The sequence below is a fragment of the Podarcis liolepis genome (genome assembly GCF_965112155.1).
Source record: "Podarcis liolepis genome assembly, chromosome: 17".
NCBI classification, from domain to species: Eukaryota; Metazoa; Chordata; class Lepidosauria; order Squamata; family Lacertidae; genus Podarcis; species Podarcis liolepis.
This window is the reverse complement of record NC_139571.1, coordinates 34,620,412-34,646,364: the sequence shown is the minus strand read 5'-3', so window position 1 is coordinate 34,646,364 and position 25,953 is coordinate 34,620,412. Positions and strand designations below refer to the sequence as shown.

The 25,953-nt window shown below is 43.8% G+C and overlaps 1 protein-coding gene across 1 annotated transcript in view; it reads left to right on the top strand.

Annotated features, from left to right (window-relative positions):
* Positions 1-25,953, top strand: part of EPHA1 (EPH receptor A1) — an 80,082-nt gene that overhangs the window by 10,419 nt on the left and 43,710 nt on the right. Inside the window, exon 2 of the mRNA XM_083481409.1 lies at positions 210-277. Within this exon, the coding sequence (XP_083337535.1) occupies positions 210-277 (68 nt within the window). The remainder of the gene's footprint in view (positions 1-209; positions 278-25,953) is intronic.

The following is a 25,953-nucleotide window of genomic DNA, read 5'->3' as shown; positions in this document are numbered from 1 at the left end:
TTGGAAGCCGCCCAGAGTGGCTGGGGAAGCCCAGCCAGATGGGCGGGGTATAAATAATAAATTATTATTATATTATTATTATTATCAATGAAACTGTCTTCCTTTGGCATAAAGGATGGCCTGTACAGTAAGGGCCCATTACATGGTGACTTGAAATCCAATATTTTGCTGCCTGTCCTTCTAATTTTTGTTTGTTTTCTGATTTTCAGTGAACCTTCTTGACACGAGCATTGCTCAGAATGAGCTGGGTTGGTTGCCACATCCTCAAGAAAACGGGGTGAGTAGCCAGTACATGTTCAGAAAGAGAACTGGAAGCAATCTACCTGTATATTGAAATGCATGGAGGGGTTTTGTGGCGGTGGTAGTGACACCTCTGGCGGTGATAGGTTGCCATTGGCTGAGGTTCTCTGATGTCAGAGAGGGACAATGCAGGTTGAGGTCTATAGAGAATGAAAGGCAGAAGAGACAGAGGCCTTAGAAAAGATCAGATGAGCTAAGATGGCCCGTTATGCTTTGCCAAAAAAAATTGGCAGACAAAAAAAAAGACATAAATTTGCATAAACTCTGTGCATGATAATTTATGTGTATATGTATTCATATGTATGCACAAATGTATAAATAACTGCTAGAATTTAAATAGAAATGCAAAACATCTCACAATAGTGGGGAAGATTCCAGGTGACTTGGTTGCCTGTTCAGTCTGCTGACTATTGATGGGCAACTTCTCGTTTTTTTCTGAGCTTTAAACCAGACTTAAACTGAAATGGACAGCCCTCAAACAGAGGGCACCTTCAAATATAGGACTGACTACTGACAGCCATTTGGGATCAAGGATTGTCCTCTGTAAAATAGGTTGTGTGGCCACCCTATGTAGGGGCAGGTTGAGAAAACAAGTCACGCCAGGCTCGTCCCAAACGGGCCACTATCCTTTCTTGAGGCCACTGATGCTTGATGTATATTGGGGCAAACATCATGTTCTTGTTCTTGAGCAAATACACTACCTCCCTCTTCTGAAGCCCACACCAAGCCAGAAAGAGTTCCTGGCGCGTACTCAGGTGTAATGGTTTGGGCTGGGAACGTACATGTCAGATTGTCACTGGCGCTCTTTGATTTATTGACACAAAGCCAGCAAGTAATTCACTGAACCCAGGGGGTCACCTGTCCCCACTTCCTTCAAAAGGAAACAATGATATGTGGCTGGGACAGGAGGATTTGAAGGTCTACTGGGGCAGGGGGAGGTGACGAAGAGAAAAGGGTGGGGGTTGACAAAGAAAGGAAGGCTGGGAGAAAATGGACAAGAGCTACAGATGTGAGGAATGCTGAAGGTGACATTTGGACCTGAAATAACCCATCAAATCTATGGCTGCATGCTTTTGATGCAGAATAGTAGCTTCACTTTGTAACCAGACATCAGCCCAGCCTTATATTCCAGGCCTTTCTACACATGGCTCTTAAAGGTAAAGGTAGGTCCAGTCATGACCGACTCTGGGGTTGCAGCGCTCATCTCGCTTTATTGGCCGAGGGAGCCGGCATACAGCTTCCGGGTCATGTGGCCAGCATGACTAAGCTGCTTCTGGCAAACCAGAGCAGCGCATGGAAACGCCGTTTACCTTCCCGCCGGAGCGGTACCTATTTATCTACTTGCACTTTGATGTGCTTTCGAACTGCTAGGTTGGCAGGAGCAGGGACCGAGGAACGGGAGGTCACCCCATCATGGGGATTCGAACCGCCAACCTTCTGATCAGCAAGTCCTAGGCTCTGTGGTTTAACCCACAGTGCCACCCACGTCCCACATACATGGCTCTTGCTTGGCTTTTATAGCTCATCTGTCACAGTTCCTGATCATCTGGCAGCTCCACTTCCAACTCCACACCCAGCTTTCTCTCTCTCCTCCTCTGAACTTCTCAAAACAGCAAGACAGCTTTTCTTCACTGCAAGGACACTTCCAAATTCCTTCACTTCCCTTTTAAAGCAAGTCTCTGGGCAGAAAACTAAACATATTCAAAAGTTAGGATTGCCTCAAAAATGGGAGAGAGCTCTGTCGAGGCTATTTATTTATTTATTTAAATAATTTTTATTTATTTATTTTTGCTCAACACATAACAAAAAAAGAAAAATTACACCATAATAAGAATACCGTCAGTCACGCCCTACATAAAGAATTAATATAAATTTCATAATCCATAAACTGTAAAGGTTTCTGAAGTACGTTCATCTTAATGATTGAAATCCTTCCCAGGAATGTTAGTCTCAATCTGCTCCAGGTTTCAAGATTCCTTTTAGTTCCTAGCCAAGTTTTTGTATAGTTGTCCTGGAATAAATTAATATTTTTAGGAGTGACCCAAATACCCAAATATTTCGCTTTCTGGCAGATCCGCAATCCCGATGCTTCTTCTAATTCGATTTTTTCTTGTTTTGATAAGTTTTTAACTAATAATTTTGTTTTGGTAGTATTCAACTTGAAACCTGCCCCCTCTCCAAATATTTAATCACCTTTACCACTCTTATCAAGCTTTCTTTAAGGTTTTCACTCATAATAATCAGGTCATCGGCAAAGGCTTTGAGCTTGTATGTTTTGTTGCCCAGGATGATGCCTTTGACAGATTGGTCTTCCCGAATTTGATTGTTCATTACCTCCATTACCAAAATGAAAATAAGGGGGGGATAAGGGGGCATCCTTGCCTGGTTCCATTACTAATGTTACACTCCTCCAAGATATTGCCATTAATAATTATTTTGGCCCGCTGCTCTGAGTAAATTGGTTGGGGCTTGAGGCAAAACAAAGGATGGGATGCATGAGAAGGGGATGGGGAGTTTATGTCAGGACACTGTCTGTAATCCTCAACATGCATAACTGTCAACCGTCCCTTATTTGGGGGGAAAGTCCCTTATCCCAGCGCTGTGTCCCGCTGCTGTCCCTTATTGATTATGTCGCTTAAATTTCCCAGGTTTCAAAGGAAGCAGCTCCTCTCCCTCCCTCCCTGCCGGCCAGGGGGGAGGGAGGCTCCAACTGTGTTGCTTGGCTGCGTTGCTCACCCAATAAGGAGCCTAAGAATGACTGGGGGGGTGGAGCTTGCATGCCTTATGCCAATCAAATCGGCCACATTGCCTGGGGACTCACCTTTGCTCAGCGCTTCCCAGTGGAGAGCTGATGGTGGTGGTTTTCTTTGCTGCATCTCCGGGTTGCTGCGCTGTGGGAATCACCGCTTGAGGCTTTGTTTGGCTGCTGGCTGGGCTTTCTGCCTTTGGCTCGGAGGGGCTCAGAAGTTGAACATACCTGTGCTTGGAAAATCCCTTATTTTGGCTGCTGATCCCTTATTTTCAAGGCTGCTGGTCCCTTATTTTCAAATCTGTAAGTTGACAGCTATGTCACCATGTCTTCTCAGAAGTAAATCCCACACACTCCAGTGGGACTTAAGTCAGAGTCAATCTAGGATTGTAGGTTTTGAGGAGAGGAGAGGAAGTGGGGAAAGCAAAGAAAAATGGGGAGAGAGTAAGACTGAAGTGGCCGGGGGGGGGGCCTCTTGTGGATTCACAACAAATGAAATTGCCACCTTGAGCAAAGGTGGAAGAAGCAGGGGACCAGACACCTAGTGAAGGGTGTGTACTAGGAATCTGAAGTCACAGTGCAAGCCTAGTCATGTTTGCTAAGAAGCAGGGTTGTAGTTTTTAGCAGGAACCCTTATATTTTTAAAATAAATATGGGGGGGGGAGGCTGGAACATATAAACATATGCCAAATGCCCAAGCCAAAAATCCATCTGCATCTCTACAGTGATACCTCAGGTTACAGACGCTTCAGGTTGCGTTTTTTCAGGTTACGGACGCGCCGAAACCTGGAAGTACTGGAACGGCTTACTTCCGGGTTTCGGCTGTCACGCCTGCACAGAAGTGCTAAATCATGCTTTGCGTATACGCAGAAGTGCCAAATCGCAACCCGTGCGTGCGCAGACGCAGTGCTGCGGGTTGCAGCACTGCGGGTTGCGGACTCTGCGGGTTGCGGACGTGCTTCCTGCACGGATCATGTTTGCAACCCAAATGTCCACTGTAATCAATAAAGTTGTGGCTATTTCTAACCCAGATCATTGTCTGCTTGGGTTTATTAATCATATCTTACATTTAGCCACTGCCTGGGGGTGGCATGGCAACTGGGCCCGCAATCTGTTTATCTGTATAGCCATTGATTGATTGATTGATGAGTTCCCCCATCTTTTTTCCAGGGGAAAAAAACCAATGGCTATTAGTATTTGTTATTTGATTTGTGTTTTCTGGTTTCCTTCTTTAAGAAGCTTTGCCTTTTGTATTTCTTTATCCTGGGTGGGGGTGGGGATGGGGGGGGGGAACACACAACCCCTTTTATGTTAATTAATTATGTTAATTGCTCAAAGCCTCGAGTTTTTATCTTTTCAGTTCCGAAACCTATAATATAACATCCTGGAGATGTTACACAGTTTCTGTTAAAGAGATTTTCCCAAATGAAATTTTTGAGCAGATCACAGCCTTTTTTTCTTTTCTTTTTTAAACTTTGTGGAAGACTACCTGGTTATACCTTGAACATTCTTTGGAATGCACTGTAAATCTCCGTTGCCCCCGGGGATTGTCACATACATTTCAGCTTGCCTTTTGATGTTCCTGCAACACAGTATGCTAACCTTGAGCATTCCAAATTGCTACCACTTGCTCCCAGTTTAGAGTGGAGGGGTGTGTGTGTGTGTGTGTGCGCGCCCCCCAAACAGTACCAGATTTACGTATAAGCTAAACAAGCTATAGCTTAGGGCCCCACTCTCTTGGGGGGGCCCAAAAAAAATTAAAGGGAAAAAACTGGAGGTATATTTCCAAAATATAAGATAAAAAAAACAAATAAAATAAAACCTACATACAGCAACAGTGTTCCACTATTAATATACTTCTTCTTAATTGTATTTCAGTTCAACAGTTACTTTGATAAAATACATATTTTGTTATGTGCAAATGGCTTTAGATACCTATTAGGTCCATAAATTACTATGTAGCATATATTCAACACAAAAAACAGTGACAATTTGTTGTTGACAAAGGACAGCTGGACATATACAGGGCCCCATTACCTTCAGTAGCTTAGGGCCTCATCAGAGCTAAATCTGGCCCTGCCCTCAACCTATGGAAAAGGGTGAGGAAGGGGTCCATGCATACAGTTTCCTTGAGCAATAATTCCAAAGTCTTTCTTTTTACATGAGTGTGCCTTATGGGGTTAGTTTCAAGAGCATCCTGGAGACTTATGGGGATTTTGTAATTCCTTTTTTATTTACAACTACAGTGGTACCTCAGGTTACAGACGCTTCAGGTTACATACGCTTCAGGTTACAGACTCCGCTAACCCAGAACTAGTGCTTCAGGTTAAGAACTTTGCTTCAGGATGAGAACAGAAATCGTGCTCCGGCGGCGCAGCAGCAGCAGGAGGAGGCCACATTAGCTAAAGTGGTGCTTCAGGTTAAGAACAGTTTCAGGTTAAGAACGGACCTCCGGAACAAATTAAGTACTTAACCCAAGGTACCACTGTATAATTGAGAAGTTGAGCAGCATGGGTATATGCTTTGCAGGCACACTGATGGGCAGTGCTAGCCTAATATTGTGTCCGTAACACCAAAGTAATAGCAGCCCGTCTCTGTTTTCCTCTGACTAGCCTGATTCACAATGTCTTTCTTTTTAACTCTCTTGACAGACACACACAGAGGCAGAACCCTCTTTTGGTTGTCCAGGGCCAAACTAAATACAATAAAAATAATGTTATTAGCCCTTGCATGTTTGCTTGTTTTCAGAATTTGCACTTGGCATGGGGGCAGGAAAAACTGAATTGGGATCAGGGTGCGAGAGATAGGGAAGCCTTGACCCTTTGACCCAGCTGTTATATATAAACCAATCCGACAAGGGATAATGCCAGGATGCCATTACATCTAGTCTGACCCTCAGCCCCATCCCAGCAGGTTTGGTGTGCCTTCTGTTCCAGGGTTAAGAAGCACCAGTTGACCATTAATGCCCATTCAGTAAGTAACTTCCTCTATACAAAATCTTAGGCAGATGATCCTTTTTTGCTTTGTAGAATAGTAGAAACACGGTGGTAGCCCACATTTTCATCAAGTGTGCTACAAATTAAGTCCATAATATGAGACAGTATTACATTATTGCACATTACCATTCAGTGCCTTTTGTGGGGGGTGGGATACTTTGGGTGGGCCTGGAAAAAATAGGTGCTGCAATAGGATTGTTATATGTCCAGAATACAGTCATACCTCATGTTACGTTTGCTTCAGGTTGTGCATTTTCAGGTTGCGTCCCGCGGTGACCCGGAAGTACCGGAAAGGGTTACTTCTGGGTTTCGCCGCTCACGCATGCACAGCCGCGCAAAATGACGTCACATGCATGCGCAGAAGCGGCAAATCACGACCTGCGCAGACTCGGGTTGCGTTCTTTTCAGGTTGCGAACGGGCCTCCGGAACGGATCCCGTTCACAACCAGAGATACCACCGTACTTCATTTGTTGAGCTTTGCCCAACAACTTTGCTCAGAAAAGCTCAACAGCTTTTCTCTCTGGATTTTGACTGTTTGAAATATGGCAACCCTATGCTGGAACTCGCCATGAATGCCTCCCTTGTTCTGTTATAATGACAATGGTGCCCACGTGAGAGATGCCGGAACAAGTTCCAGTGAGTTCTGGCTGAAAAAAGGCCCCTGGTCTAGTTCATACGCTCCAACATTCTTCAGATGAAAATAGGGACATTTTTCACTCCCCCCCCCCACACACCTCCGAAGCTCAGAGCATTTCTACCACCCTGCTCTCTGCCTTTACCTCAGAGCTGGTGCTTCACGCGAGGCTGGTCCTTGGCACTGGTAGCAGGCTCTGCTCCTCCTCGCTTGCTCTCCAGCAGCCATGACAAGTTGCCCAAAGAAGAATCAAGCAAACTCCTGTGTTGCAAAGAGAACGTCAGCAATGTCTAGGCAACACGATGACCATGTACATATGCAATAGACAATTGTTATAGAATTCCTTCAAACCATAACAAATACGAAATGAAATCTTTAGTCTCAAAGTCTCTGAAAATCTTTAAGTGAGGCGAGGTACCAGACTTTGTACGATGTAAGACAAGCTGTGAAGCTTTGTGTATTCAGCAAATATGATGTCCAACACAGAACAGTGATTCCGGATATTGACTACTGTTTTGTAGGATTCTTTGTCAGCGTGGTGGGAGGATATAGAATTGCTTCATAAACCCATTTATTTCGAATGAATGTAAGTGAATGAAAATAGCAAATGCTGTGGAACAGTGCTCATGTAGTCAATATCCGTACATAGTCTGGTACCTCGCTGCATTTAAAGATTTTCAGAGACTTTGAGACTAAAGATTTCATTTCGTATTTGTTATGGTTTGAAGGAATTACATAAAGATTGTCTATTGCGTATGTACATGGTCATCGTGTTGCCTAGACATTGCTGCCAAGGAAGGAAGTCGGCAGCAGCAGCAGCCATGGAGAGGCAACAAAATGCTCCCTCGCAGCTGCCACTGCTGCCACCACTGTCCCTCAGGGCAATCACAGGCTCATGGTCATCCCCAAGATCTACAGCAGTGGTGCTGGCAGAGAAAACGGGCATTCTGGGATCAAATCAGAAGCTGGGGTGGCTTTTGTAATCCCAGGACTGTCCCTGGAAAATAGGGACACCTGGAAAGTATTCTAATTTATTGAGTTAGGGAGCAGGCAGCAGTTTAGGGCTAGAAGAACCATAGGCCTCACTCTACCATGTTATAAGCAACTTTGGGTCTTCAATGTGTCTAATCACGACAATATTTTGTACATCAAAATAATATTTTATACATCAAGATGATTACGGAACAGAAAATGGGGTGGTTGTAATCCCCAAAGCCCTGGTGAAATGTACAAAGTTTCATCAGGTTTCTGAAGCCCAGAAAGAAGCTAGCAAGGCATGTTTCAACAGAGCAAGTTTTCTACCTGTGGTGCCACCCCAGTGAAAGCCCTGCTCCTTGTAGGTGTCAGTTTTGCTTTAGTCACAAACCACACTTGGTACAGAGCTTTATTAGATGACTTAAATTCAGCAGGTTCATATCAGAGGAAATATTCCCTAAGGTGTCCTAGTCCCCAAATTATGTAGGGATTTTTTAACACAAGCAACATCTTGAATTTAGCCTTCAGAGCGATGGGCGGGGAATGAAGTAGTTCTCTCAGCTAGGCCACTCTTGACAGTGGCAAGGCTTTCTCATGTAAATGCATGAGCATGCTTCATAGCGCTATGATGAATCAACATTAAGCACTATTTTGCAACAGGGAGCGACTGACAGCCAATGTGGTTCCTGGTGCATTAGGGTCACTATCTAGCCCTTCTTGTAATTACTGGCTATTGTAGCCAGGCAACCATCTCAACAAACATTGCTCAATATGCTTCTTTGCCCCGTTATTCTAGCTGGCTCTGAAGCCTCAGGCATGCCCCAATCGCAAATTTTGTCAATTATTTCCTTGCAGACAAAGAGAAAGAGTCCATGGCCTGACGTTAGCCTTTGATATTTGTGTGCCTGTTTACACGTCGTCGACTGGCCTTGGCGTGAGTAAAGGGTAAAGGCTATGGCTCTTGTAACCTGGAGCTGCCCTTTCAGGGGGAAAAGAGGAAGGGCAACTGTGACCCTCTGATGCCACCCTGAAAGGAGCAAAGCCATACAGTCAGAGGGAGGAACTGACCATTGGACTGGGCAGCCCTCAAAGAGGAGACACCTTCAAGCCGAGGGCTAACCTCTCTAAAGGAGGGTGCATTGGCACCCTAAAAGCATGGGATATTCTTCTGAGCTGTGGGCTCTCCCCTGTGTATAGTTAGGCTTCCTAGATGTGAGTATAAGTATATCGAGGAAATTAAAGAGTTTTTAAAATGACTCAAAGATGCTTGCGGTTAAAACATGAAAATGAACGTGCTGTGAAATGTTGCCAGAAAAATCTGAGTGTAATCAATTCTCACTGAGATGGTTAAACCTCTTGGCACCTCTCTCGTAATTTAGCAATCACCAAGAGTGAGCGGTTGGGAAAGAGATCAGGGAAGTGGGAAGGGCCCACCCATTTACATGCACATTTCTTGTTAGCTAGCTATTTCTCAGAAACAGTAATAGATACTGGGTAAAGGTGAACTCAGTAAAGTTTCCCTAATGAGATACAGTGGTGCCCCGCAAGACGAATGCCTCGCAAGACGGAAAACTCGCTAGACGAAAGAGTTTTCCATTTTGGAGGTGCTTCGCAAAACGAATTTCCTATGGGCTTGCTTCGCAAGACGAAAATGTCTTGCGAGTTCCTGCGGGTTTTTCCCCTCCCCCCCCCTTTTCTAAGCCGCTAAACCGCTTATCATCTGATCCGATAAGCCGCTAATAGCGCTAATCTGCTAATCCGTCAATGGGCTTGCTTCGCAAGACGAAAAAACCGCTAGACGAAGAGAATCACAGAACGGATTCTTTTCGTCTTGCGAGGCACCACTGTATTGTAGCTGGATTTTGCTCCAAAATGGCCAAAATTCAGGGTTTGACCAAAAGTTTCAGGGTTGTTGTTTTCTGCTTCTTTTGGGTTCTCAAGGAAAAGTAGATAAATCTCAGGGTAAGAGGTAAAGGTAAAGGGACCCCTGACCATTAGGTCCAGTCGTGGCCGACTCTGGGGTTGCGGTGCTCATCTCGCTTTATTGGCCGAGGGAGCCGGCGTACAGCTTCTGGGTCATGTGGCCAGCATGACTAAGCCACTTCTGGCAAACAAGAGCAGCACACGGAAACGCCGTTTACCTTCCCGCCAGAGCGGTACCTATTTATCTACTTGCACTTTGACGTGCTTTCGAACTGCTAGGTTGGCAGGAGCAGGGACCGAGCAACGGGAGCTCACCCCGTCGTGGGGATTCGAACCGTCGACCTTCTGATCGGCAAGTCCTAGGCTCTGTGGTTTAACCCACAGCGCCACCCGCGTCCCTCAGGGTAAGAAGGTGGGTGCAAAAAGGCAAATTGTTTTCTGCCTTCTCTTCCAATGCTTAAAAAAACGAACCACTTCCTTTTTACAACAGGTTTTATTTTTATTTTTTGGTGTTGGTATTTATTTTGCTCTTTTTCTGTGGAAGAGCAACAGCGAGGAGAACACTACTAAAGCTGGCATAGGCAATGTATCTGGGCACATATGAGGTATAGAGAGGGAATGACTCTGCACTGGAGATAAGACAGAAGATGCTTGAAATCTGTATTTTTTTAAAAGATAAATAAATCACGAAGTGCCTCCAGGTTCCACCCACCGTGCTGCAAAGTAAGGTTCCACATGCATGGGAGGCAGGCAGAATATTAGTGCAGATTTTGTTTGGTTTATTTTCTTAAATGAAAGAAAACATTTATTTAAGGCAAGTTCTGTTCGTGGTTAGGACTACTAGGCACCATTTGCTGCTCCCCCTTGGGCAGCAAAATCTCTCTTGGGCTGGCCTTGATACTTGGCAAACTCTATTCATGCTCAGTACCTATTACTCCAGGCATTTGTGGCTGGGGGAAATGTTCCTCAAGAGATCTTTGCTTTGTTATGGTGTGTCTGCTTTGTGTAGAAGTTTTCTCAGCCTTCTCCTGCAGAGTGGGGCTTGTCTGGTTTAACTGAGTTGTGTAGACCTCAGAGTGTGCAGCAGGTTTTTCATTCCTTCTTCTGGTTCAGTTAGGTAAAATCTTTCAAAAAGCCCAGGGCACTCAGCTGCTTAGGATCTGATTTAGGATGTGTGTTTGTTTGATTTGTATTTAGTATATTTGTTGGTGGAACAGTTCCACAGAGTGCTCCATATTTGGGGATATCTGGTGGTTATGCTTATGCGCGAGACGTCATTTTGTGTTTTTTTTTCAGCATAATTTTTATTAATTTACAGCAAAACAAATAAAAAATCAAATAAACCACATCTTGTATTCAACCGATTTATTCTTTACGACTTCCTTCGGCGTCTCCGCTAATCTCCGTTGTCTATCAACACATACTTTCGCATCTCCTACTATCTATTGACATTATTAAAATCCTTCCCACCCTTTTCTTTAGACAATATTCTTACAAATATCACAGAGCTCTTTTAAACCCTACTAGCGTTATTTGTCCCTCACTTAAATTATCCAGATATTCCACGAATTTCCCCCATTCCTCCATAAATCTTGGATCTCTCCAATATCTAATTTTTCCCGTCAGTCTATCTAGTTCCGCATATTCTAATAGTTTCTCTCTCCACTCCTCTATTGTCGGTATTTTCTGTTGTTTCCAGTTTTGGGCTAATAGGACTCTTGCTGCCGTTGTTGCATATTGGAAAAATTTGCCATCTTTGTTCTTAATCTCTTTTCCTGATAAACCTAACAGAAAGGCCTCTGGTTTTTTTTCAAAAGTATATTTTAAAATTTTTCCCATTTCTGTATATACCTTTTCCCAGAAACCTTTAACCTTTTTGCAATCCCACCACATGTGGTAGAAGGTCCCTTCATTTTCCCTGCATTTCCAACATTTACTGCATGTCTTATACATTTTTGCTAGTTTCGCAGGGGTAATGTACCAACGGTCATTTTGTGTTTTTGCGCATGCGCGAGCGCCTATACCTGGAAGTAACCCGTTCCGGTACTTCCGGGTTCGGCACGGTCCGCTACCCGAAAATGTGCAACCTGCAGCGTTCGTAACCTGAGGTATGACTGTGCTCTATATCCTCCACTGAGGCATAAAGCACAGGATCCAACAAAACGAATCTCTATATGCATGAGAGCAGAGTTCTCATAATATTACATTGGTGAATACTTTCCTTAGTTTTGTACTATGCTTGGCTACGTACAAACTTGTAACTGAAATAATTTTTTGTGGTTTTATTTGTTGTTTGTAATGTTTAATGAAATAACAAAAATTGTGTAAAAGAAGGAGAAAGAAATGTGTTCAGATGCTACTGACACACATAAATAACTATGCATTTATATTTACATGTTTCTTAGGGTCAGTCACCTGAAAAAGTTAATTACAACTTTAGAACCACTCCATTTAACCGATAACCGTATCCATTAATTATGCTGCTAATTAATTTTATGGAGCAACATATATTTTAGAAGGACATTTTCTGTGGAAACATATAGCAGCAGAAAATGTTCTGGGAAATTTCTGCCCCACCTTACTTGATGGGATGGATTTAATTACATCTGTCCACCGGTCTTATAATTCTCATGTTCAGTCACCAACCATTTCTCAAATGTAGTTCGGAATATGGTTTAAATTCATCCGAAATGTTAAATCTGAAACGCGTTTCCAGCATTTCGTGTTGCGTTTGGTGCCAAATTCACAGCTCAGAAAATCTGCGTTATTATACTCCTTCCAAAGATTTCCATGTTTATTGTTTCAAAATTAAAATGCTTCCGAAACAGAAATGCTTACTGCTGAAAAACAAACTAATTATATGTTGAAGAATACAAATGGAGAAGTAGGCAGAGGAATAATTGTTATGTTAAGTATCACCAAAAAACAGGTAGACCAACAAGAAACCACTAGCAAGGGAGGGCCCTTGTTTTTTGGGTCCTGACTGTGGGTTTCCCACAGGAATCTGGTTGATCTCTGTGAGAACAGGATACTGGACGAGATAAGCTATTGGTCTTATCCAGCAAGCTCTTCTTATGTTCTTATCTTTTACAGCAGATTGAATAAGATGTATTTTCAATATGAGAGACAAATGGATATCAGTTAGATTTATCAGGTATGGCAATCCTCCTAGATGAGAGCAGGAGTTTATGGACGAGTTTTTCCTCACTGCCCTCCAAGCCACAGCCTCAAGCAGCTATTGTTGCATAGCTTTCTGTTGTTATTGCTGCTGCTAACTAATTAAATTTATATACAGTCATACCTTGGAAGTCAAACGGAATCTGTTCCGGAAGTCCGTTTGACTTCCAAAACGTTCGGAAACCAAAGTGCGGCTTCCTGCAGCCAATCGAAAGCTGCGTAAGCCCCATCGGATGTTTGGCTTCCCGAAATAGTTCGCAAACCAGAACTTCCGGGTTTGCGGCGTTCGGGAGCCAAAGCGATTGAAAACTAAGCTGTTTGAAAACCAAAGTACAACTGTACTGCCTTCATCCGAAGATCTCAGGTTGGTTCACAAGATCTAAGTTTCCCAGTGTGCTTTCAGTTTTCCAGTATTAAACCAGCACTGAGTGTACTGCACTAACCAAAGAAATAGTTCCATCTTTATGGGACTGGAAAAGACAAGATCTGATGACACTAAGGCCATAATACAGAACTCCCTTACACGGGCGTAGCCAGGATTTCAGGGGGTGGGGGTGGGGAGGGCAGAACCGAGCTATCTGTAATGTGATTGGTCAGTTAGTTAAGTATTTTTATTTATTTACTTGATTTAGGGGGGCAGCTCATGTTCCCTTATGTGAAATAGTGTAGCAGGAGTTGCAGCCCCTCCAAAGGCTTATAGAGAGTAAATATCATCATCATCAATCTTTATTACGGTCCAGAGACCCAACAAACATTACAAAATAATACAGAGTTCATACAGTCTACCTCCAGGTTAATCAAGCACTTTGTTTGGAATATATATATATATATATATATATATATATATATACACACATTAATTCCAAATTATAAAGAATTACATGCAAATCTTCTGGGTTGCATTGCAGGGGACCTTCCAACTCAATTCTATGGTTCTATGTATGCATATACATTAACCTCTGTAAGCTGCTGAAGGAGGTGCAATACCTCCTGGCACACTATCTCACATATAGTGGATCTATTTTATCACCTCTGTGATCTAGGACCTCAAAAGTGGCTTCTTTGATCTTAGCTAAGATTGCTCTGATGGAGCGGTGCCAAACTTTAGTACAGAATTCAAATTTGCGAAATTTTCAAATTCGTAAACAGAATCAAGTTTCACGTCCCACTGAGATTTGAGGCTGGTGGAGTTCCTGATAAGTAGTCAGACTGGCCACCTGATGCTGTGGAAAGGAATTTAATGCAGACGTTTCCCTTGGGTGGCAGTGAACTCTGTGACCCTTTGAACACCATTTTCACAGTCATTGCTCAATAGCGGCGCTCGCCCAAAGCAGCACATTGTGGTGTAAGGATTTTAGCAAGGAGTTTATGTTTTTTGTGGACACAGGGTACATCTCCTGCCCTCATTATCAGATAGTCTTAAGTGTTGGCCTTGGATTGCTTATCTAAAAGTGTTTTGTACACAAGGCTTAAAGGTCTTCTGTGCCTCTGCTCATGGTTGGTGTGGAACAGAAGGTGGAACCGAGGCATCTGTATTGCAAATGTCTATTTTGTACAATGCAGGTTTCATTCCTGTTTGGTGCAGGCTCCAGGTATGGAAGACCCTTGGGCAGTAATAGGACACCTTTCCTGGGCACCCCTCCTTCAGTTAGTCCTCCCTCAGTGAGTCTACCTCTTCACCACCGTTGTCACCAACTACTGCAGCTCCTTTTCCTCATGATTGCTACTACCCACTTGCTTAAAGGTAAAGGGACCCCTGACCATTAGGTCCAGTTGCGGACGACTCTGGGGTTTCAGCGCTCATCTCGCTTTACTGGCCGAGGGAGCCGGCGTACAGCTTCCGGGTCATGTGGCCAGCATGACTAAGCCGCTTCTGGCGAACCAGGGCAGCGCATGGAAACGCCGTTTACCTTCCCGCCAGAGTGGTACCTATTTATCTACTTGCACTTTGACGTGCTTTCGAACTGCTAGGTTGGCAGGAGCAGGGACCGAGCAACGGGAGCTCACCCCGTCGCGGGGATTTGAACCACCGACCTTCTGATCGGCAAGTCCTAGGCTCTGTGGTTTAACCCACAGCGCCACCCACTTGCTTGCTTGAGCAAACTGGCATTGGCGTCTGCTGCTCCTTGTTGTTGTTGGAGGTGTTGGGATGCAACTCAGCTTGTACTGAAGACTTGTGGGTCTGCACTAGATAAAGTAGCATGAGAGAGGAACTTCCCTAGACTGTCCTTTAACCTGTGCTGATCTTGCTTCAGGTGCTAGGCTGATACTTTCAGAGTTGCATATTTCCTTTTTCCTCCTAGCCTTGGGAGAAGATACATCTCTCTGTGTGTCTCCTGCTGATAAAAAAGGGCAGGCATGGCTCGTTGTTGGAACTAGGAACTTTCCTATCAAATATGTCTTTCCTTTAATAAAGTTAGTTTTTTTATTTTCCTGAACGCAGAGTCTCAGTTATGGCCAAGGGCAAGGTGTGCTCATCCAGCAACCATTCAGTACTCAGTTCAAATCCCATTTTTAGGTCTATTTTTTTTATACTTATCAAAATATATACAAAGGTTTATACCCAATACAGAGTATTTTTTTATACTACACTTTAAAAATCTAATCTAAAAAAAGAACAAAAGCAAAGAGAAGGGGAAAAGAAAAGAAAAGAAAAAAGAGAAAGAAAGAAAGAAATGGGAAAAGATAAAAACACTTCCATTTCTCTGTCTGTCAGCTAAATATAGTACCACTCATTAACATCCAACCGTTCCATTTTCTATAAGCCAATAATTTTTCCGTCTTCAAATCCCTTTCATGCAAAAAGTCCATAAGAAGATTCTGATCCTTTAAAAAATGACAGTAATTGTTTTTCTCTAATTAAACACATTAACTTTGCCATCTCAGCTAAGTCTAATAATTTTATCAGCCACAGTACGTAGTAGGGCTGTATCTTTCCATCCTTGTGCACATAAGAATCTCACCGCAATTCAGATTCCAAGCTTACATGTTAAGCTGTGCATAAGTTCCAAGACTTCTCACCACCAACATTGCCTGACCCTGAGCAAGCGGTGCGTGAACAAGTAGGCCGCAGTGATGAAGGGGAGGAATGGGTCCCGGAGGGGTCTTGTAAATGGGCCCCCTCCTTTGGTGCTGGCCCTGTTTTGAGTTGTAGCACATGGGGGGGGGGGTGAAACTCTGAAACTGCTGCCTACCAGGGGTGAAGCGAAGCAGTAGTGGGGGCATGGTTGCATGGCTGTACTGATGGAAGTGCCAGATTAGCAGGGGCGCAGATGGCAGTGCAACTGCTCAGCCTCAACTTTGCTGCCATCCTGCCCCAGCTTAGGTCCAGATAAGTCAGAGTGACATGGGTGTCGGGATGGTGGTTCTGCAATCTTAGGCTTTTAGGCAAGGCCTGCAAGCACACTCCTGTAACTAGCACCACGTGTTCAGTCCTTGTTTGCCTGGCTGCCTGAAGCCTTTGCTTCCTCAGAAACTTCTGCTCCTCCCTTTGAATTGCAATGGGAACCTTTGGGGAGAATGTAATAAGAGCCTGATGGCTCTGGCCAGTTGAGTCCAGCATCCTGTTCCCACAGTGGCCCACTAGATGGGAAGCCCAGAAGAAGACAGCACTCTGCTTCTGCAGTTTCCAGACAGTGGAAGGTTCTTGTTCCTGTCTTCTCAGCTTTTGCCAGGGCTTACTGGTTACCTATCAGCTGGGTGTGTGTTCCTGGGCCCTGGCTCCTGCAGTCACCCAACTGCTCTATCTCAGCTGGACCCACATAAACCTCCTTTGGTACCTGGGACATGAAGACAGGATGCTTGGACACAAGGGTTGCCAGATTCCAACCTAGAGATAGTGCCCATTCCTTTAAGAATTCATGGGGAACAGGTGTGGATTCAGCCGTTGTACCTGACTGATCTTCCACTAGTCACTTCTTCTCGATCTGCTGCTTTCAGGGAAGCAGGAATCCTGACTGCTACATTAGGGAAGGTGAAAGAGGGTGAAGGGACTGGAGACTCAATGAATGCATTCTCTTTCACTGCTTTGGACATTTCACACAATCAGGCAGGATCTCTGCCAGGGAGAGTGGTATTACCCGCCTTGTGTTGGCAGAGGAGGCCCTCCTGGTACTTTCACCACCTTCAGAAGTTGGCTTGGAGGGGTGGCAGCCAGGACACGGCATTATTTATGGCAGCCACTAAGCTGTGGAAATCCCTCCCCACAGAGGAAAAATCAGGCACGTTCATTGTGTAGGTTTAGTCATATGCTGATGACACACCTCTACCTTGATTCCTGATACTTGATATATATGTTTTTAGGACGCACCCTGTTCTTTCGATTGTATATTGTTTAAACTATTTTAATACTGTATGTTTACATTGATGTAACCCACCCTTCTTAAGAGGGAGGGTGGGTAGGAAATCTCATAAATAATAGTAATCCCTACATTTTCAACTGGGGGTGTCAGAAGTTGTACCAGGACCATATATAGGCAAAGTACATACAACTGAGACACAGCTCTTGCCAATGTAACCGAGTATAAGGACACCTGGTACTTTAGCAGGGTTGCACTTCAATATATCATTGTTTTCCCTGAAGTCAGCGATCCACAGAGACAGATTTGGCTTTTCTCCTTCCAACATTAGTTCTTAGCAGTTATCACTAATGTTGTTTCTTAATAAATGTTCATCTGGTTTACAAGTTGTTCTGCGTAAACTGGTGGAAAGCATGATTAAAGGTAAATTATCAAGAACGAATCTTGCAACAGAAAAATCAACAAAGCTTCTGGAAAGCCTGACTGACCTTTTACAATTCTCTGAAAGTGTCATTAACCACATGGGCACAGTGATCCTGTAGAAATTGTCTACTTGGACTTTCAAAAAGCTTTGGCTAAAATTCCTCAGCAAAGCCTCCTGAGTAAGGAGCCATGGGATAAGAGGACAGGTCCTCTTGTGGATCGGTAACAGATGCTAGAACAGGAAGCAGAAAGTGGGAATAAATGCCCATTCTCACAATGAAGAGATATAAAAAGGGAGGCCCCAGGGGGCCTGTGTCTTCTAATTTGCTCATAAATTATCAGGATTTAATAATGTGCAGTGAAATGCCTAAGTTTACTGATGACACCAAATTATTTAGAGTGGTAAAAACAAAACAAAAAAGGATTGTGGAAGAATAGCTCAAAATATCTTTTTTGTGGATGAGTGGGCATTGAAATTGCAGTTGTGGTTCAGTGTAAAGAAATGTATACTGATGCATGTTGGGGCAAAAAATCTTAACTCCACATGTTCACCAATGGTATCTGAGTTGGTGGTAAGGATATCCCAGGACATACAGTGGTACCTCAGGTTACATACGCTTCAGGTTACATACGCTTTAGGTTACAGACTCCGCTAACCCAGAAATAGTGCTTCAGGCTAAGAACTTTGCTTCAGGATGAGAACAAAAATCGTGCTCTGGCAGCGTGGAGGCTGCAGGAGGCCCCATTAGCTAAAGTGGTACTTCAGGTTAAGAACAGTTTCAGGTTAAGAACAGACCTCCGGAACGAATTAAGTACTTAACCCGAGGTACCACTGTACGAAGGAATTGTAATGTGGACAGAGGCCACCACACTAAGAGACGCATCTGCCGCTGCCTCCCATGCCGCATCAGTTTCCAGGCTGACACATTTCAGATTGCAGGTGAGGAACTGAATGTTTCAAAAGTTCCCCATTTTGTTTTATTTTAATTTTAATCCCTCATAACAAAAGCTGTTGCTCACTCAAGAAGGTGGGCGAGAATGCTCTCCCTGACACACTAGTTTTATATGTCTGGAGAGTTGTTTTGTTTTGTTTTAATGTGTGGGAGCGCTCAAATAGTCAACCTCTCACTTGCAATCTGAAGTACAGTCAACAGCAAAGGATTTGTCATGTCAAGCTGCAGATTGCATGGCTTGGCTCTATACAAAAGAGGTTTATAGGTGACAGACTCGGCAAGAATACCTGCATCGGGCGACATGTACCATCATGAGGGCAATCCCACAGAGGCTTATTTCAGGTGATCCATCGCAGCTCCCTTTGTACAGAAAGGAACATGTGATCCACGAATGCAGCCTGTGACTCACGCAATTACAGCTTCAACTAACTTTGCTTGCTTTGCATGTATGGGCAGTCATTACCTCCTTTTGTCTCATTCACCTTACTCACCTCTTTACTTTGGAGAGCAACAAGAGCAACTGCAGTGTGGGTGCCACCAAGTCATTTTGGCAAGCTTTGGATAACTCCTTAGGAATCTGCCTGCAAAAAGAGCAAGCAGACTAGAATGGTTGTCTGTGCAATGTGTGCATGGGACCGGGGGGGGGGGGAGTGCCCTAAGTGGGTTTGTTTGCCCCATTGCTTCATTTTTGCAAAGAACAGTGGGCCTTAGTAGCTCCAGGAAGTGTCCTTGAGGAAGGCACAGCTTTGTGCAGCTGCCTGAGAGAAAGAGACTGGTGTAGAATTCTACAGAAGTTATTTTGGTCCTGAGATGCACTAGGTAGGACACAACTAGACTTTTACAAAATAATAATAATTAAGGAATTGCTTAGGGAATTAAGGACGCAGGTGGCACTGTGGGTTAAACCACAGAGCCTACGACTTGCCGATCAGAAGGTCGGCGGTTCAAATCCCTGTGACAGGGTGAGCTCCCGTTGCTCGGTCCCTGCTCCTGCCAACCTAGCAGTTCGAAAGCATGTCAAAGTGCAAGTAGATAAATAGGTACCGCTCCGGCGGCAAGGTAAACGGCGTTTCCGTGCGCTGCTCTGGTTCGCCAGAAGCGCCTTAGTCATGCTGGCTACATGACCCAGAAGCTGTACGCCGGCTCCTTTGGCCAATAAAGTGAGATGAGCGCTGCAACCCCAGAGTTGGTCATGACTGGACCCTAATGGTCAGGGGTCCCTTTACCTTTGCCTTGTGAAATGTTCCACAAATGACCAGAGGGGGAGCACACAAAATAATGATAGCCCACATTTTTTAATACAGTGGTACCTCGGGTTAAGTACTTAATTTGTTATGGAGGTCCGTTCTTAACCTGAAACTGTTATTAACCTGAGGTACCACTTTAGCTAATGGGGCCGCCTGCTGCCGTCGTGCGATTTTTGTTCTTATCCTGAAGCAAAGTTCTTAACCCGAGGTAATATTTATGGGTTAGCGGAGTCTGTAACCTGAAGCATATGTAACCGAGGTACCACTGCAGAGACCTGCACCCCAATTTCCTGTACATAAAGAAAGCAGTACTCCCTTTGCCTGGGCTGCAGGAAACATGATCCCTTAGAACTGAGTTAACAGAAATTTAATTTGCCCAACTTCTATTGCTGGTTTTGGTGAAAACATGAATTGCTGAGTTTCTCTTTTTGTTTTAAATCTAACCCTATTTTAAAATATACTCCTTACCCTTCCCTTCCTTTTTTCATACGGTAATTTAGCCAAAAGATGCAACACTTTTAATGGTAGAAAAGATTTGCTGAAACTTGAACTCTGCACATGCACAGACCATATAGGAATTCCAACCTTGGCTGCTGGGTTCAATCTGGCTAAGAGAGAACAAGCGTCACAAGTATTTAGTTGTGTTTAGTCATAATGTAGTCATGATTAGACCTACTGAAATCAGTGGGACTTAAAACTTGTCTTTGAGTATATGCAAAGTGCCTTTTACCTCATCACTGAAACTGCGTCCTGTACCCTTCAAGTTGGGGAGAATAGATTCCAGAGCCACATTCTCTGCCCGAATTGCCTAGAACTTGCCTTCTTTGCCACTATGCTGTGCAACCAAAACGTGCTCTGTCACCCTCCCCAAAAGTGGGGGAGACTATTCCTAATCTTCTCTCGCTCCACAACTCTGTTCCAGCTCCTCTTCGCAAAAAGGCGGAGGACACACCTATTTTTCATTGCATTCCTCCCTCCACCTTCCTGGCCACAGATAAAGCTTTCTGCACAAATAGTCAAATTCTTGCCAATTATTCAAAGTTCATTGAGATCTACATATGACCTCAGGAAACACTTATTTCCAAATACACACACGCACACACACGTAGAAATCCCATTGATACCAATGGGAATCACTCCCCGGGTCTAATTGGTGCATGGGGCAATTTTTTTTAGTTTAAACTGCCTCTCCTCATGTGCTGCAGTCACAATAAACCACCCACTCCTGCAAATACCTAATATTTAATTTTTTTAAAAAAACAACAGCCATGGTTACTAATCACACTATTAAAGTAACATCTGTTTATCATCAAGTGGATAAGTGCTTTGATTTGTGAGATCTCTGACTCCAGGCAGAGGGTACGCCTATAAAGTTTGGGATAAGGGTACATTTAGGGTGCTTTGCGGAGGCCCAAGATTGACATGGGGGAAATTCACAGCTGCCAAAACAGGTAAACAGGTTTGGGCTAGAACATGACAATGTTTAATTTAGTCTCATCTGAAGATGATTCACCTAGAGTAGAAGAGATGCATTTTCTCAATCTAGCTTCTGCCAAACATAACACAGTCATCATCTCTTTTGCAAATTTTATATTTAGCATTTGGTAATTGACTTAAATAGTTTTCTCCTACAGGAAATTTCTGTGGAATTTCTAAAGGCACCATTCCATTTGTTTGTTTGTTTTAATACAGTCACTCACCCTTTGAAATTATAGGCGTGCTTCAATATTTCTTCATGTTTGTTTGCTTTATTATTCTGTAGTACAGCATCATGCCCAGTGATTGTGCTGTACAGATACTGTATTAATAATCTGAGTGTTTGATGTGTGTATGTGTGTGGAGTCCAAACTCCCAACACTCTTAGATGCCTGCCCATAGTGTACAGTTGTGGCCGTCCCATCCAGATACTTTGAACATAAGAAAATCCCGATTTTTTGGGAAGCAATTTCCTATATAAAAAGGGGAGGTTCAAGTAGGATGACAAGACTTACTGGTCCTTCAGATAACCTTCTTTTATTGAGTTTGCAAACACCTAGCTAATCAGGAGCACATAGGTGCTTGCTGAAGTTCCAGCAAGTGGTTAGTTCTAGATCAACACCCAAGACTAATCCATGGCAAGTATTTAGGATATTCTCCCTCATTTTATTCTTGTTGGCGGCCTTGGGCCCAATCAGCATGTATTCAGGATGCTCTGAACTAGCCACATTGATGTTCTGTTGGGAGAGAGACAGAGGGAAGCTACAGAAGGAGCAATCAGGTTGTGTTGTTTTAGTTTAAAGAAGGAGAAGGATGAGATGTTTTGGTTTCTGTGCTGATAAAAAAAAGGCTTCCTTTATTGCAGCACAGCACTCCCCCAGACCCATTAGTCTTTTTCTCCATAACGTCTGTTTCCCCAATCTCTCCCTCTCTGCTTAAACTCTGTGTCTGTGTAATTGCTCTGCCAATTGTGACTTCCAGCTACCACTACCTCTACCTGCAGTTGGCAGCCCTGCCTTCTGCCCCACCAGCCCCAGTGGTCAGAATCCTGCTCCTACTGCAGGGGTGGCTAACCCCCAGTCTGGGGGCCTGATTTAGCCCCTCAAAGTGATTTTTCTGCCCTCCTCCCCTGTCTTACCAATTAACTCTATGCTAAGAGAAACAACGAGGGACGTGGGTGGCGCTGTGGGTTAAACCACAGAGCCTAGGACTTGCTGATCAGAAGGTTGGCGGTTCGAATCCCTGTGACAGGGTGAGCTCCCGTTGCTCTGTCCTGCTCCTGCCCACCTAGCAGTTCGAAAGCACAGCAAAGTGCAAGCAGATAAATAGGTACCACTCCGGTGGGAAGGTAAATGGTGTTTCTGTGCGCTGCTCTGGTTCGCCAGAAGCGGCTTAGTCATGCTGGCCACATGACCCAGAAGCTGTACGCCGGCTCCCTCGGCCAATAAAGCGAGATGAGCGCCGCAACCCCAGAGTCCGCCACGACTGGACCTAATGGTCAGGGGTCCCTTTACCCTTTACCTTTAAGAGAAACAACAAAAAATTAAAGAGGCACAACTCAGGAGTGGACAGTGATGTTTAACAACCCAGCACCCTCATAGAGATGCAAATCGCCCACCCCCTATTCATATATCCTTTGATGAGTGGGAAAGGGGATGATAACACAGATCACCTGAGGAGGAGGCGTGTACCGGAACGTGCTTGTGTGCAAGAATGTGGGGTGTTCACACACACTTTTTGCCACACTCATTGCTGTTTTTCTAGGAAAAGAGGTGCTAGGACTTGCCATGAAGGCCTCCCTTGTTCTCTTATATTGGTAATGGTGCCCACCTGAGAGGTGCTGGAACTGAGTTCTGGCAAATTCTAGCTGAAAAAAAGCCCTGACTACATCCATTTCTGGTAGGGAGTCCCCAGAGTGTAGGCCAAGGATCAATGCAGCCTTTAGTTGCATCTCTCTTAAGTCTTCAGGGAAAGAGCTCATTCTCTGGACTGCTAGTCGAGATCCTTCTTGACTGGAATTGCCAGGGTTTGAACATGGGATCTTTGTACATTTTAACCCCACTCTGTCCCCCAAGGAGAACAGAGTGACTTTCATGGTTCTCCTCCAGCCCTGTTTTATTTCCTCAACAATCCTGTGAAATAGATTAAGCCAAGAGACAGTGGCTGGCCAAAGCTTCCCAGCTGAGTGTGGATTTGAAACTGGGTTTGAATCTGTAATCGCTTTACCACCACACCAGTTCTTATGTGTACAAGGTGTGCTCCCTGGCACACAGCTGTGGACTCCCCATGCAGCTTCTTTCCTTCTGGCAGAGGATCCCACCCGGGGGCTTGAACCAAAATATTGAGAAGCAGAAAACGTGTCTCCACCAAGTCAGGAGTAACTACTTCAGCATTCGCAGACAGTGTTCTGTGTGCCAGATGATGGTGTTTTAGGGACAGGATAACAGCTATGTAGATAAGTCAAGAGATTGACTAGTCGGGGTTATTACTTTGTCATCACTGTAACTTACCAGTTTAATGGCCCTGCATGTTTTCGGGACATGCATTATTCAATTTAGATACTCCAGACTTTAATAGCTCAGCAGGTTTGGCTTGCATCTGCTGTACACTTGAGAAGCAGGAAAGGCTGGAAGTTCAAAGTAAGCAAGCCAAGCCTCACCCATTGTATTCCGGGCAGGTCACCAAATCAACAAGGAGTGCGATGCAATTTGGCAGTCTCTAAGGACCTGAGATGCTTGCTTAGCAATCTCAGATTCCTAATTAAAATGGGGGGGGGGGATGAGGGGGCTTGTTCTACATTCCTCCTCTAGTGTGGTTTCATTCCACATCATTAGCTTCCATATAGGTTGTGGATTCTGCTAATGTCTTAACTCATGTGTCAGCTATGTTCAGAAGCACTCTACTTTGGAATACCAGTTAACAGGGAATGTTGGAATGGAGATATTTATATCCACTGTACCTGTCCCCAGGTGCAGGGAAAGAAAAAGAAATCTAGATAGAACCCTACAGCGCACTATAAAGGTAAAGGGACCCCTGACCATTAGGTCCAGTCGTGATCGACTCTGGGGTTGCGGCACTCATCTCGCTTTATTGGCCGAGGGAGCCGGCGTACAGCTTCCGGGTCATGTGGCCAGCATGACTAAGCCACTTTTGGCGAACCATAGCAGCGCACGGAAACGCTGTTTACCTTCCCGCCGGAGCGGTACCTATTTATCTACTTGCACTTTGACGTGCTTTCGAACTGCTAGGTTGACAGGAGCAGGGACCGAGCAATGGGAGCTCACCCCGTTGCGGGGATTCGAACCGCCGACCTTCTGTTCGGCAAGCCCTCGGCTCTGTGGTTTAACCCACAGCGCCACCCGCGTCCCTTTGAGCATAACATACAACAATACAAACAACCAAATAAAAGACTTCCTTTATCCTGTATCTGGCCTCCTTATTTACTTATTAGAAACTGTTTCCTTTATGAATAATTATTAAGATTTTTCTAATTATAACTTAAATATCCACAAAGTCTCCTGCAGACATTAATTGAAACAAGTCCAGGTATGTATTTTAGAGCACTGTTTTGTGAAGTATTCTCTGCATTTCCCCCATGCTTTTTGAAACTCTTGTCTAGTGTGGTCTCTAATTGCCTCTGTTAATCTAGCCAGTTCAATATACTCTAAGAGTTTATCTTGCCATTCCTTTTTTGTTGGCACAGTTTCTTTTTTCCAGGTTTTAGCAATTAGGATCCTTGCCGCTTCTGTGGCATAGAGGAATATTTTCTGATCTTCTCTTGCTATACCTGTGTCCGTTATCCCTAGTAGAAAGGCTTCTGTATTTTTCATAAAGTTATACTTAAACATTTTTTTAAGCTCATCATACACTGTGTTCCAGAAGCTTTTGATTTTTTCACAGGTCGACCAACCACGTATAAATGTCCCCTCTGTTTTACCACACCTCCAGCACAGATTTGTTTTTGTCTTATACTTTTTAGCTACTTTGGTAGGTGTTAAGTACCATCTATAAAACATCTCGATTAGGTTTTCCCTCAATACTTCACAGGCTGTAAATTTCAAGTTCTTTCTCCATACTTCTTCCCATGCTGTTAAGTTAATGGTTTTCCCAATATCTAAAGCCCACTTGATCATTATCTCCTTGACCTGTTCCTCTTTGACCTCCCACTCCAATAATGTATCATACATTTTTGATATTACCTTGGTTTTCTTTTGTAATAACACTTTTTCTAATAATGAAGGTTTGTTTGAGAAACCTTTTTTCTTATCTGTCCTGAACATTTCATGCAATTGATGGTATTGGATCTGACCCGTAAGGTGTTGTTTAATTTCCTCATAATCTTTAATTACCAATTTATTGTCTTTCCCCCTGATCAGATCTTTATATGTGGCCCATTCTAATTCCATATTTTTCTTTTTTATTGTAATTGCTTCTAGAGGTGATGCCCACCATGGTGTTTTCGGTTCTAGGAGATCCTTATATTTTGTCCTTGTTTTATATAATGATTTCCTTATGACATGATCTGTAAATCCCCCTAATGAGATACCTTTTATTTTAATATCATTTCTTATGGCATTCATCAATAATTCCAATAATTTCCTTTTCATGCTCTGCTTTTGTGCCTTCCAAGGATGTCCTCTAGGCCACTGTTGGAGACAGTGATAGAGCATAAGCAGTGTTTACATTAACACCCAGTAGTAATTGTTTTTAGTTGTTGGAATTCTAGATACTGTAAATAAATAGTAACAGGATGTGGTCTTCATATTCATGATCCTTAAGACACATATTAACTCTTTTGTGC